The sequence below is a fragment of the Bos grunniens genome, chromosome 7 (assembly GCF_055505025.1).
Source record: "Bos grunniens cultivar Pamir isolate PY7600 chromosome 7, Bosgru_T2T1.0, whole genome shotgun sequence".
NCBI lineage: Eukaryota > Metazoa > Chordata > Mammalia > Artiodactyla > Bovidae > Bos > Bos grunniens.
In genome coordinates, this window is record NC_141171.1 from 95,272,604 (window position 1) to 95,287,105 (window position 14,502).

General features: G+C 39.8%; 1 protein-coding gene across 2 annotated transcripts in view; it reads right to left on the bottom strand.

Annotated features, from left to right (window-relative positions):
• Positions 1-14,502, bottom strand: part of ELL2 (elongation factor for RNA polymerase II 2) — a 73,871-nt gene that overhangs the window by 47,517 nt on the left and 11,852 nt on the right. For both annotated transcript variants that reach the window (XM_086413242.1, XM_086413241.1), the window contains exon 2: positions 5,672-5,719. Coding sequence is in view for 1 of the 2 variants with exons in the window: in XM_086413241.1 (XP_086269367.1) it covers positions 5,672-5,719 (48 nt within the window). In the remaining variant the exon portion in view is untranslated. The remainder of the gene's footprint in view (positions 1-5,671; positions 5,720-14,502) is intronic.

Consider the following 14,502-nt stretch of genomic DNA (forward strand, 5'->3'; position numbering starts at 1 on the left):
GTGTCAGGAACAAGAGCTGGCATTTCAAGGTCCACACCCTGTCTACCGTGGTGCCTGGTACACAGCAAATAGTCACAAAAGCTTGCTGAATGAAGATTGGAAGCTTAACTAACTGCTAAGAATGCCATTTATGGTATTGGTTGCAAGTTCAGATTTCAATCATAGTTCCAATAGCTGCTTTCTAAAGTGACTTCAATTTGATGAAGGACAGAGCTGGATGACTTAGTCTTCAGCTCCTTTGTGATCTCTGATATATACCAAAGTGAAATATTTCTTTCAAATTGGGTAATTTATTATTGTATTAACACCTTAGTAAATTAACATATGGTTGCAGTGCGTGTGCTCAGTCATGTCTGACTCTGCAACCCCAGGCTCCTCTGTCCATGGAATTTTTCAGGCAAGAATACTGGAGTGGGTTGCCATTTCCTACTCCAGTGGATCTTCCAGATCCAGAGATAGAACTCGCATCTCCTGCCTCTCCTGCATTAGGATTCTTTACCACTGAGCCACCCGGGGAAGCCCAATGTGTGGTTAATGAGGTAAAATTCAATACAGACATCAAAATGTTAACCACTGTAATATTAAAAAAAAAAAATTAAACCAGAACTGCCATTACAAAATAATTTAATTTTAATGTTAAAATTAAATCTTTGTAGTATTAATTACATTCAGAGCTGAATGTGTAAGGGTAAGCTGTTAGTCAGCAACCTTTGAGCAGACTGACTAAATACAACTGTTGGCAAAACCAGTTGACTAGCCAAACCAAAAACAGCAAGGGAAAGCAGACTGCAGGCGTATCATCGAAGAGGGAATGGCAGTGCTGGGGATTTATTTTTATCTTTGCTGCTGTTTCAAGCAGATAGTTATCTTTGCTTCCCGGGTATCAAGTAGATTAGAGAAGGGTAGTCTGTGGGAAGTATTTGCAGGTGGGTTGAAACTGCCTACTAATTTCAAATACTGTATAATTTAGTTTTTCAAAACCAATCTTCTCTCCAGCCCCCCAAAAGGAAAACAAGTAATTAACAAAATATTTCTGAATGCTTTGCTAAGTTTGGAAGGAAAAAAAAAAAATCCAATTCTGTTCTTTAGAGTTAATGGCTCTACTGCAAAAATTCTAACACCATTCAAGCCTTCAAAGTTAGCAGTTCAATGCTGATTTCATCCACAGAAGGTCACTGTGCCTTTTTGGAAAGCATACATTTAAAACCTGTTTGGCTGGCTCTTAATTGCTCCTTCTTGGTAAAGTGTGTGTGACTCAGTATTTTATAGGAAACATGACATGGTGGTACGTACAGAGAATATTTTTTTAATTTTCAGTCATCTTAAGGTTAATTTCTGAATTACACATGCAGCTTCTACTTTCTAAAGCCTCTGGGATTGCTGAGTCTGAAGCAAGCAATTAAATTAGAATTTTGGAACAACATTCTCATAACAAATACTGAGTTAATACTGAAGTCTGGAATCCTATTTACTGTGACAAAGTTAACATTTTTCTCACCGCCCTGGGACAATCATTCCCTGCACAGGAGTCCCTGGTGCCACAGGCAGGCAAGTCCACTCTGCAAGGCTGCCTCAGGCCAGCAGACGTGGCCATTATTTGCTGTGGAAAACCTTACCATCTCAGATTCTATCTGAATTATAAACATACCTTTTTGTGTATGAGGGTGTACACAGATTTTAATAGACCTTCTGGAATGTTATAAACCTATTTCCAGGATACAGTATTTTGTTTTTTCTGAAACCTTTGCTTTAAGATGCTGATTCATACCAATCAGAAATACATAAGCATTGTTCCTGAGAGTCCCTTGTTTCTACAGAGGAAGGTCTGGATTAAGTCCTACATTATTAATTCTTTCCTGAGTATTAGTCTGTATGTGTTTATCACAAGTTCCCTGAGGGCAAAGCCTATGTCTTACCCATCCCTGTATCTCTGCACACTAAGCACTTAAGCAAAGCACTTGGCATCACTAAGGACTAAAAGAATGTGTGTGCAATAAGTAAGAGACAAATGGAACAATAAAGTTATTAGTGCACCCACTGATTAGGCACCTGTTTATAGTTTATTGAAGAATTATGTTAGTAGATAATTGCATCAGCAACAACTGCCATTACTTGAAAATACTGAGTTAACTTGCTTCCAGCACCTCTCCTTTGAGAGCTGTCCAGTGTAGGGAGAATTCTCCCTGGCAGTGTAAAGACCTAGGCAGTACAGCTGTCTCCTTCAGCTGTGGGTCTTTAGATAAGAAATTTTCAACAAACATAAAAATACACAGTAATTAGTTTTTAAAACTTTACTGGAACACACATTTTTGGAAAATTTTCATCTACCACGTTTTCTAGTTAAAATATGATACAGAACTAACCTGATTTAGATAAAGCTTGCTCAACAATAAGGATGCAGCTTTTGGAAACTGTGTTCGTTATGCCAATACACCCCTGTGAATGTGGCAACTTGAATACTTCAGGACTGTAGTGAATCTTACCAGCTTCTTTTTCTATCAATTAGAAAAGCTACCTTTTCTATCTTTTCTACAAAAATGCATAATTCTATGCATTTACTAGGCAATAGTAAACCTTTAGTTATGAGTATCCTAGGTATAGATTAGAACCACGAGGATAATCGGTTGAGCCATACTCTTAAAAATCAACAAGGTATTTCAGGCTGATTTATTCAGCTCCTGATATTCATGAGTTTTAAAAACATAGTCAACTGCTCCTAACAGTTATTTCGTCTCTTCAGAATTCATAAAATGCCTTCAACGACCATTCAATTTCCTGAGTACTCTCTTCCACAGAGGGTAAAGGGTGAGATGAAGTGTGAAAGACACAATTTACATTTTTTATGCTGCCCAACTGTGATGATAAAAATCCAGGTAATCAATGATTCTCAGAATTTTCCTCTTTAAGACCATACTTTGTTTAATGGTCCAGTCTGCATTTTCTTTTGCTTTTAGAAGAAAACTTTAAGAGAACATGTTCAGGCACAAAAGTAAATGTGCTTAAAAGCTAACCTGCCAAGACCCAAATTCTGACTTTCTAACAGAAGGGGGAAAATCCTATAATTAGTAACAAGAAACAGTATAACCATGCAGTGCTTAGTATCAGGGAAAGAAGAAGTAATCTTGACACTAAATGTTCACTTTTAAAATGATGCACTGACATTTCATTTCTATTTCAAATATATCTACACAGGACACTGTCATGATAGTTAATTTACATTTTCAATCACATTTGATGTAAAGACTATACATTTGTTAGATTTGCCACATTCTTTCTAGGAAAACTTTCAAAGCACCTGGAACCCTATATTAGAAGACAACTAAAATTTCTCATTAAGAAAAACCCTTTTATGGGCAATCTAAGTTAAAACCTTCCAATTTTGAGTCCTAAACATTTTCCACATAGGAAAACTCTCTAAGGATACTTCTTTAGAGAGTTTTTAAAGCAATCAGCACCGGCAATGTTAAATTACCATGGCTCTCAAGAAAAACAGAGGAACACTGTACAGAAGACCCTCACATTTGTGGCTCTGTGTCCTCCCTGTGGGCTGTGCCAACCCACTCCCTCCCCTGCAATGACTCTTTGTTTTTACCAAGTCCCAAAGGGACGGGGAGGGCTCTGCAAAGAGAAGGGGGGAGGGCAGGCTGGAATGCAGCTGCAGGCTCTGAAACAATGCTGAGTCCATATATTTTGTTCCCAGTTAGAATAATAAAAAGGGGACTGCGGTGGGGGGTGGGGGACGGAGAAGACAGAGCCCAGAATGCGCAAGGTAGGACCCAGTGTCCTCCAGCTCTGAGTACCTTCTCCCTTCCCCCACACTCCCAGCCTTCCAACTCCAACAACCATTCATTTGGTTAAAAGCTTATCTGTTAAAATTCAAATGCCCATTAAGATTTAAACCCATCAGTTATTTATATCTAAATTACTTTTATCAGTGAACTCTACTCAGACAATAGAGTAGGAAGAGAGAATGGAGCTGGCAGAGATAAACTGAGGAAGCCTGGAAAACTAGGAAAGTTTGGGGGAGGTGGGTAGCAGATTTCAGAAAAGGAGGGCTGAAGTTTCAAATAGAAACTGCCTGCTCAGTAATGGTGCCTAGGGCCTGGGGTTAACAGGTATGCCATACAAGCCATATTTCTTCTGAGACTGCTAAAACCTACATTTCTGAATCAAGAGCTTGGAAGCCTGCACATATTGGTTCCTTGTTATTCAGTCTAACCTAGTCCCTCCTAAGAAAATATCCTTCACTTGCATTTCCCTGGCCTCCACTTCCCAACTGGAAGAATTATGGGAAGAGGGAAGAAGCAGACATCAAACAAGTTGTCAGCTGCTAGGGAGGGAAAAGGAGTTCAAACCCTTCTCTCCTCCCCTGAGTATTGTCCTCTCTTCCCAGATAACCCTTCACTGAAATGGGCAGCCTGGCTGAGCTCAGGAATTCCTGCCTCTGGAACATCCCTTCAGATGTTACTGATGCCACTGAAATTTGTAAAAAAGTTCAAGAAGCCTTAAGTGAACAACCAAAACTAGTATCTCAAGATAGAATCAGCATGCAGTAAAGACCATCTAAAAAGCCATAAAACAAAATTCAGAAGAACAATTGTTCCCATTAGGATCCCATTCATGAACACTCAGTTTCTGGGGGAGAAAAAAAGAGGACTTCATTATAAAGCTATCATGGAGAAGCAAACCTCTGACATCCACACACAAACATCTCCTTCATCTTAGCATTTCACAAGATTTAGAAGTACTCTTAGTTGGTGCTGAATGATACAATTAATCTCTTGGCTCCTGAAATGTTTTCAAGTTATGAAGTTTAAAAAGATTGTATTTATTCACATTGAATTTTTGCATTTTGTGACATAAAAATTCTCAAGCATATAGATTTATAATAAGCAGGAACAGGATCTTTCCCCCTCAGGTTGCCTTTTCACTACAGCTCTAAAGTCCATTTACAGATAGTCCAAATCTCCAAAATAGATAGTATTAGAGACAAATTTAGAAATGCATATTAATTTAAGTGATGGAATGATTGAGTCTACCATTTTATTAATATTAAACAGTAATAATAATAATTATGAAATAATACTGACACTACTCCTGTGAAGTTTATCATCTACTACAAATACAAAATTCATCAGTCCATTTTATTAGGGGTTATCACTTATTATACTTTTAAGTGCAGCAATAAAACAGACAATACTTTGTTTATTCCCTGTACTGGAAAAACTCAATTTTCTATATATACATTTTATTTCTTAGTATGTACAATCAAAGAAAGAAAGGCCATAGACAACAAAAGTTTGTTCATATTAACAATCACATAGTCATAACTTGCCTAAAATTAATGATTCTTTTCAGTTGCTTAATTGTGGTAAATAAAATACAATCTCTTAACACTATGACGTATGTTACACTTCAAAAAAAAAGTTAAAAGATCAAGTAGCTATGACTTGGAAATAACTACTCTCAATATCTGTATCTGAATTACTTTTTAAATAAATCAAGAAGATAACTCAAGTCTTAAAAGTACCATAAATTTACATTTAGTCACAAAGTTCACAAAATATGATTGACGTTATTAATATATTAAGAGGCACAGGTGAAAACAAATTTTAAGAGTTAAATGTAATACTGTGTAAGATTAGATTTTTTGCTAAATAAGAATACTCACCCCTTGGAGCCCTTGGAATTGAATTGAAGGTCGAAAAGGAATTAAATTCTATTAAAAGAAACATAAGAAACAAACAGATCAAACTTGGTTACTGGACACAGAACTAAACGTTTAACCTTTAAATCTATGCATTTGATCAGTGCTATAGTCTGTGAAAACCTTTCCATTACATACCTAGGTTTATATGTCATTATATTAAGCTGCCTTGATAAATGACACTGCACTATTATTGACAGTACAACCGAGGTATCTTTTGGCAGTGTAGCTAATCAGGTTTTTGAAAATGACTAACATGATTTGGAAAAAAATGATTAGTGTACTAATTCAATTTTACATGAAAAAATATTCTTGCTTAGTTTCTTGATATATTTTTCAAAGAGGTGGAGGAAAGCTAGAGATAATTAAAGGAATCTTGCAAAACCTTAACAGGATGCTAGTATAAAATTAAAATGTTTGAGGATGAACTGTGGTTTCCATTTTCTCACATTTTTAAAAATTAAATTTATTTAAAATTGAAGGATAATTGCTTTACAGTATTTTGTTGGTTTTTGCCAGACATCAACATGAATCAGCCATAGGAATACCTATGTCCCCTCCCTCTTGAACCTCCCTCCCACCTTCCTCCCCACCCCACCCCTCTAGGTTGTTACAGAGCTCTGGTTTGAGTTGTGAGTCATACAGCAAACTCCCATTGTCCATCTATTTTCCACATGGTAACATAGGTTTCCAGGTTACTCTGTCTGTATATCCCACCCTCTCCTTCCTTCATTTTCTCACATTTTACCAAAGATGAGTTTTTAGTTGAGGGTCAAACAAGTAACCAGTTCTATCACAAGCTTTTCATCAGAAGAATATAATTTCTAGAACAATGTTTTATTATGACTTTGTCCTCTTCCTAACTTTTAATATTTTCTCATAGAGCTATGTATTTAAAAGAAAAGCTGTAACTGTAAATATCTACCATAGTCTCAGGCATAATTTCCTGTACCCAAAATCACCAGTATGGGACTGGTTCACTACTATGGGAATGCTCTGCCAAACTGGTAACAGAAATTCACGGGGAAATCAGATTTGGATAACATTTTAATAGTAACACATCAGCTAGTCTTCATACCCTCATATCCAAATTCAATGGACAAAAACAGAAGCAGGGGTTTCTGTCTCAACTCTACCTTAAAGAAAAATACAGAAGCACCCATGTGCCCCTCCCTAGCCCCTCACATTAACTACTACTATCAGTTACTTCCCAAAACTCTGCAGATTTAAAAGTTTACTAATCAGTATCACAATAAACTAGAGAGAAATAAGGAAAGGATAAGTACTTTACAAGATAGATGATCTGAATATAAAACAACTGGTAGCATTAACCACCCTATTATTATTTATAAAAATAGATAAACATCTTCTTGGAGAAAACATAATAGATACTATTACCATTGTTCTACAACCATAAAGATAATTTAACTTTAGACTTATCAGCAGAATCAAAGTACTACTGGTTGACAAAATTTCTTGGTGTGGGAGACAATTTTTTGCAGTGATTCATTCTAATTCATGGTCTTTTATGAAAATATAAAATACAGATTAATGCTAATTTGAATTTCCTTACAGGGAGAAAGCCTCACCCAAACATACATTCCACAGATAACCCTCTACCAGAAGTAATGGCAGTTTGCCTGCAGAAGCCCTGGAGAGGCTCCCTTCATGTGGGGAAGTAGGCGGTCCTCCAGTTTAGGTAACAGAGGTCCTAGCTTCCAGAATACTTAGATCAGCCCCACCTCCTGCTCTCTCTTCAAATCATAAACCCTAAACATCTCTGACACTTTCCTTCCTGACTCCTTGAAGGGAGGTTATCTTCAGCTCATCACTGGAATTTGAACTTCTCTATCAAGTTCATCAATTCTTCTTGGTCAAACAAATGCTAACTTTCCTCAGCTTTCAAACTGCTCATTCTCCACTGGACATCACAGCTTCCTCACACTTGCAGACACCTGTCCTCCTAGCCCTTTGATCACGCCTTTCATTTCAAAAGCTAGTGCCCTCACTTTCCTCTGCTGTATCCACTCTCTTCTGGAGGCTCACCCTGTTTGGTGATGACTCTGAATCTCTTCAGGATTCCTCAACTTGGCATCTCTCCAAAAATCACAACTTATCACTGCCTAGGATATTTGTGTTAGAAACTCTCAGAGACAGTAAAATTGGCAAACACTAAACTACCCCTGGAGAAGGCAATGGCACCCCACTCCAGTACTCTTGCCTGGAAAATCCCATGGATGGAGGAGCCTGGTGGGCTACAGTCCATGGGGTTGCTAAGAGTCGGACATGACTGAGCAACTTCACTTTCACTGTTCACTTTCATGCACTGGAGAAGGAAATGGCAACCCACTCCAGTGTTCTTGCCTTGAAAACCCCAGGGATGGGGGAGCCTGGTGAGCTGCCATCCATGGGGTCGCACAAAGTCGGACATGACTGAAACGACTTAGCAGCAAACTACCCCTAGGGCTTCCCTGGTGGCTCAGTGGTAAAGAATCTGCCTGCCAAACTCTCCAGGAGACGCTGATCGGGTCCCTGGGTCGGGAAAATCCCCTGGAGGAGAAAATGGCAACCCATTCCAGTATTCTTGCCTGGGAAATCCCATGGACATAAGAGCCTGGTGGGCTACAGTCTGCAGGGTTGCAAAAGAGTTGGACAGGACTGAGTGACTCAACTACAACAAACTACCGCTGCCCCTCACCAAACTGGCACCTCTTTCCTACTGTCTGGTCAGGGTGCTTCTTTTTGGTTCTCCAGACTCACAACCGTAAATTTAACTTAAGAGTCTCTTCTTCTCCTCTCACCATATTCAGTTAGGCAGTCACACACTACTAGAATCCCAGAATTCCGAATCCGGAGATAATCCAGTTGCTGCCCACCTGAAAGTGAAAGTGAAGTCGCTCAGTCGTGTCCAACTCTTTGCGACCCCATGGACTGCAGCCCACCAGGCTCCTCTGTCCATGGGATTCTCCAGGCAAGAATACTGGAGTGGGTTGCCATTTCCTTCTCCAGGGGATCGTCCCAACCCAGGGATCGAACCCAGGTCTCCAGCATTGCAGGCAGACACTTTAACCTCTGAGCTACCAGGGCTGCCCACCTACCTCCCGCTATATAACCACAATGGGCCATGTGTCCCATTAATAACTGAGCTGGGACCGTAATCTAGGACTTAATCTTCCTGTTTTGCCATACTATTTCTTCCTGCTATCTTGGGCTCCACAAAAATCTGCTATGGCAGATCCAGAAGTTTGGGGGCTTGCTCCTTTATCCACAGAGTTCACTTTTTAGTTGGAGAACATTTGAAAATAATTAAATATTAGGTTAAGTACTGCTGGGAGGTGCAGTAAGGATTCTCAAAAAGGAGAAAAGTACAGGTTAGAAGAGATACTAGAAAAGGGAAAAAGGCTCATGGAAAAGATGGATCTTTTTTTTTTTTTTTTTTTTTTAGCAATTCTGAAAAGACAAACTCCAAGGAAAAGGAGTGCCCTAAGCAAAAAGCAAGGAGACAGGAATGGGTGATGTGTGGATGGAGGGCAGATCTCTGGATGTGTGCAGCTTCCTTTCACATGTGAAACAGGACATAAAGGACGAGAATTGGACCTGGTGATCCCTGGCTAATCTCTTCTTGACCTCCAAATGTGTCTTCAGTTTTAACTTCTATCCACTACTGCATAAATAGGACAGTAATTTAAGTTTCCGACCTCAGAATTTCATAGGTTTATCACTCTGTGAACTAGTCCTGCCTTAACCCCCTCCGTTACTCCTTTAGGGGTGGCTTTTAAGTCTTGCTTTTGACAGGATAAATGATTGGAGGCTCTTCTGATTTTTGGAATAAGAAAGTGAGTTCCTAAAAGAAATTGCTTCAGGGAAGCAGCTCTTTCAGTCATATGTAAGAAAGATAGACAGAGATGAATCTGGGCTAGGGAAAAGGATTAGATATAGGCTCCAGGGAATGTTTCATTTAGGAACACTCTGGTGATAAAGGCTTAAATTAGTATGACTTCATTTGGAGCAAACAGGAGATGGTGGAATAAGCAGACATTCCCAAGAAAAAATAAAATATGCTGAAGATCTGAATATCACACACACACACACACACACACACACACATGAAACAAAGGTGGCTCAGGGCTCTCAATCATCATTTGGGGCCAACATGCCCCAGAGGAGGAAATGACAACCCACTCCAGTATTCTTGCCTGAAGAATCCCACAGACAGAGGAGCCTGGAAGGCAGCAGTTCATGGGGTGGCAAAGAGTCAGACATGACTGAATGACGGAGCATACGTACACACACATGCCCCAGACACCCTCAAATTAAGCTCAGTTTCTACTTTGAAAGTTCCTAGCCTGCTTCCAGGCCCCTATTCAGTTCAGTTCAGTCGCTCAATTGTGTCTGACTTTTCGAGACCCCATGAATCGCAGCACGCCAGGCCTCTCAGTCCATCACCGACTCCCGGGGTTCACTCAGACTCACGTCCATCGAGTCACTGATGCCATCTCATCCTCTGTCATCCCCTTCTCCTCCTGCCCCCAATCCCTCCCAGCATCAGAGTCTTTTCCAATGAGTCAACCCTTCACATGAGGTGGCCAAAGTACTGGAGTTTCAGCTTTAGCATCATTCCTTCCAAAGAAATCCCAGGGCTGATCTCCTTAAGAATGGACTGGCTGGATCTCCTTGCAGTCCAAGGGACTCTCAAGAGTCTTCTCCAACACCACAGTTCAAAAGCATGAACTCTTCGGCGCTCAGCTTTCTTCACAGTCCAACTCTCACATCCATACATGACCACTGGAAAAATCATAGCCTTGACCAGACGGACTTTTGTTTGCAAAGTAATGTCTCTGCTTTTGAATATGCTGTCTAGGTTGGTCATAACTTTTCTTCCAAGGAGTAAGCGTCTTTTAATTTCTTGGCTGCAGTCACCATCTGCAGTGATTTTGGAGCCCCAAAAAATAAAGTCTGACACTGTTTCCACTGTTACCAAGCACCTAAACAAAGGCCTTCCTCCCTTCCTTCAGTTCAGTTCAGTCGCTCAGTCGTGTCTGACTCTTTGCGACCCCATGGACTGCACCACGCCAGGCCTCCCTGTCCTTCACTAACTCCTGGAGTTTACTCAAACTCATGTCCATTGAGTCGGTGATGCCATCCAACCATCTCATCCTCTGTCATCCCCTTCTCCTCCTGCCTTCAATCTTTCCCAGCATCAGGGTCTTTTCAAATGAGTCAGTTCTTCTAATCAGGTGGCCAAAGTATTAGTTTCAGCTTTAGCATCAGTCCTTCCAATGAACATTCAGGATTGATTTCCTTTAGGATGGACTGGTTGGATCTCCTTGCAGTCCAAGGGACCCTCAAGAGTCTTCTCCAACACCACAGTTCAAAAGCATCAATTCTTCCCTTCCTTCAATTCCTTCCAAATGCTCCTCATTCAAACAGCTAGCAGAAGCTCTCTCAGATACCACTTTGCAGTGCTTCTATCAAAGCAAAACAACTCCTCACATAGAAAGCAGGAGCTCCAACTATAGGACCAACCAGTCTCATCTTTTACTTACCAACTGTGGCTCAGCACTGTTAACCTTTTTCAGTCTGTTTTGTAAACGCTTTCCTCTCTATTTCTACTTCCTACCTGTTCCTTCAACCTGGCATAACTTCCCTAACACTATTTTGCCAATCCACACTAATCACTTAACATTCAAGTTTAAGATTAATTTCCTCAGCTAGGCCTTCCTTTGGATGAATCAGGAATCAAAGACTCAGGAAAGAGACTGGGTATAAAGCAACAAGGAGTGGCGAGTACTTGGGGGATGAATGCCCAACTGAGAAAGGACTCACATTTTAAAACATTACACATTTCCTCACCAAACAAGATACGAATGCCACCATTTTGCTCATGCTGAACTGTGCCCACTTTAACTACCATTAGCTATTGTTTTTCCAGATGCTTGTGTCTATGGTACCACTACATTAGGGTGTGTTTTTGCATAAGTTGTCTTACTCCTGGTTGTTATGTTACAAAAGAGTCTAATACAAGTTTAACTTACAAGTACTTATATACATCACGCTAAAAAATGTATTATAAAATCATGTTGGCTATGGTCTCTTTATATATGCGGTATCCAACTATACACATTATATACTTCACTATTTGGAGTTGTATAGAAAAAACAGTACCACTATGCTGTACATCAACTTTGGAACGTTCAAGAGTAATTTTGACATTATCCAACTTTTTGCCTCACGACTTGCATTTAGAAGCTTACCTCCTGACATGCTTAGAGTTCTAGCTGTATTACTTGATTCCTCAACAAAAATGATAACTTGTTCTTGTTTAGACAGTTTTGTAATGTACAGAGCATTTTTATACCCATAGCCTCATGGGAGGCCTTCTAAAACCAGCTGTGGGTGGGAGGAAGACATCATCACCTCCTATTTCAGAGGGAGATAAATGAGTCTCCGACAGGCAGAGTTCATTGGTTGAGATCACCCAGCTAGTGGTTAGCAGAGCTGGACCTCAAATCCTGCTTTCCGAATCTCAAATACAGAACCCTTTCCTTCTCTTGCCTCTGTAATAGGTTATCTCCCTGTGCTGAACATGTAAAAGCACTTAAATGCTCATTCAGTTCTTCTGGTGCTTTGTTTCCAAGGAAAATGAATTTCATAAAATCATTGCAATTTTCAAGGTTTAGTTTCTGACTAAATAAAAACTTAAAAAAAAAAAGTTGTTTCTTTTTTTTCCCCCCTGTAAGGACCATGTATATATAGTAAAGGAACATATATAAATATTGTGTTAACATTTTTTATTAAAAAAATAAAACCCTCATCCATGGAGTAGTTGTGGGTGTTTATCTAAACACAACAAACTGGGATTACTGTTACTGATAAACTACTTTAAGATATCTAACAAGCTAGAAGAGAAAAACATATGAGACCCTTAAATCCATTATCAATTTTAATCCCAATTTTAGACAAGATGTTAGGTACTATAGTTCTTGAATTTTTTATTTTTTTTAAAGCAACAAGAGAGACAGCTAGAATGCTATACCACTTTTTATGCATCTGACTACTGTGTTAATAGGAAAGGGACCAGGAATAAGTTCTAAAAGTCAATACCATTATATGTCTCAAGTTCCTTTTTCATCTAAATCTTTTTAGCCTAATTTTAACTGCACAAACATAACCTCAACTCATTGTATATTTTAAAATGCAATGCAGTTTTAAAAGATAAAGTAATTACAGGTGGCCAAATATGATATGGCATGTTTTACAGTAATGTTTAACTTACTAAGTACATTTCCATTACAAATGGAATTTCAGCAGGACTTCAACTTTTGATTTTTAGCTTTAATTAAATATTTGCAGAGGTAGCTCTTTTGAAAATCAAGTAACTCTAGGGTTTAACTGAATAGTAGTTGAGTTGTAAATAAGATAGTGATCTGGTCTCTTCGTCCAGCCAAGAAACACAATGCAGACTGGTACCGACTGGGTACCAGTCTGCGCAGGTAACTCCTGGGGTAACAAAAACCCCCTTTTGATAAATGCTTCAACAACCTGATAAAGGTGATGCTTTACAGTCAAAGGGCTTCCCCTGTGGCTCAGCTGGTAAAGAATCCACCTGCATGCGGGAGTCCTGGGTTTGATCTCTGGGTTGGGAAGATCCCCTGGAGAAGGAAAAGGCTACCCACTCCAGTATTCTGGCCTGGAGAATTCCATAGACTATACAGTCCATTGGGTTGCAAGGAGTCGGACACCATTGAGCGTCTTTCACTTTCACCTTACAGTCAGAAGATTCTGTTCAACTCTTATTTGGTTCACTGCTTTGAGAGTTCCTTGAATTAACCCTCTTATTTATGTCTCAGGGAATGTAGGGCATTCTTACGCTTAGAATAAAAGTGCAGACAATACTAAAATCCTCAAAAGTTTAGTTATATTCTTGAAAACTGCCATTATAATAAGCCAACTACTGCAACAAAAACTGCTCTATGACCAAAGAAATCTATGTCCACTTATTCCCAGGGACTATTCCTCGCAATATATCAGGACTGTAAAAGTAATATGTAATTTACTAAGTAATTTTACTATGCAATCTTAATTGTGATTGCAGCCATGAAATTAAAAGACGCTTACTCCTTGGAAGGAAAGTTATGACCAACCTAGACAGCATATTCAAAAGCAGAGATATTACTTGCCAACAAAGGTCCGTCTAGTCAAGGCTATGGTTTTTCCTGTGGTCATGTATGGATGTGAGAGTTGGACTGTTAAGAAAGTTGAGCGCCGAAGAATTGATGCTTTTGAGCTGTGGTGTTGGAGAAGACTTTTGAGAGTCCCTTGGACTGCAAGGAGATCCAACCAGTCCATCCTAAAGGAGACCAGTCCTGGGTGTTCATTGGAAGGACTGATGCTAAGGCTGAAACTCCAATACTTTGGCCACCTCATGTGAAGAGTGGACTCATTGGAAAAGACTCTGATGCTGGGAGGGATTTGGGGCAGGAGGAGAAGGGGACGACAGAGGATGAGATGGCTGGATGGCATCACTGACTCAATGGACTGAGTCTGAGTGAACTCCAGGAGTTGGTGATGGACAGAGAGCCTGGCATGCTGCGATTCATGGGGTTGCAAAGAGTCGGACATGACTGAGCGACTGAACTGAACTGAATTTTAATTTCTTCTTTAAAATTTTAATTTATTTTTGGCTGTGCTGGGTCTTCGTTGTCACACGCAGGTTGTGGTGAGTGGGGGCTCTTCTCTAGTTGCAGTGTGAGGCCCTAGTTCCTCTGGACCTGTAGGATCTTCCCAGACCAGGG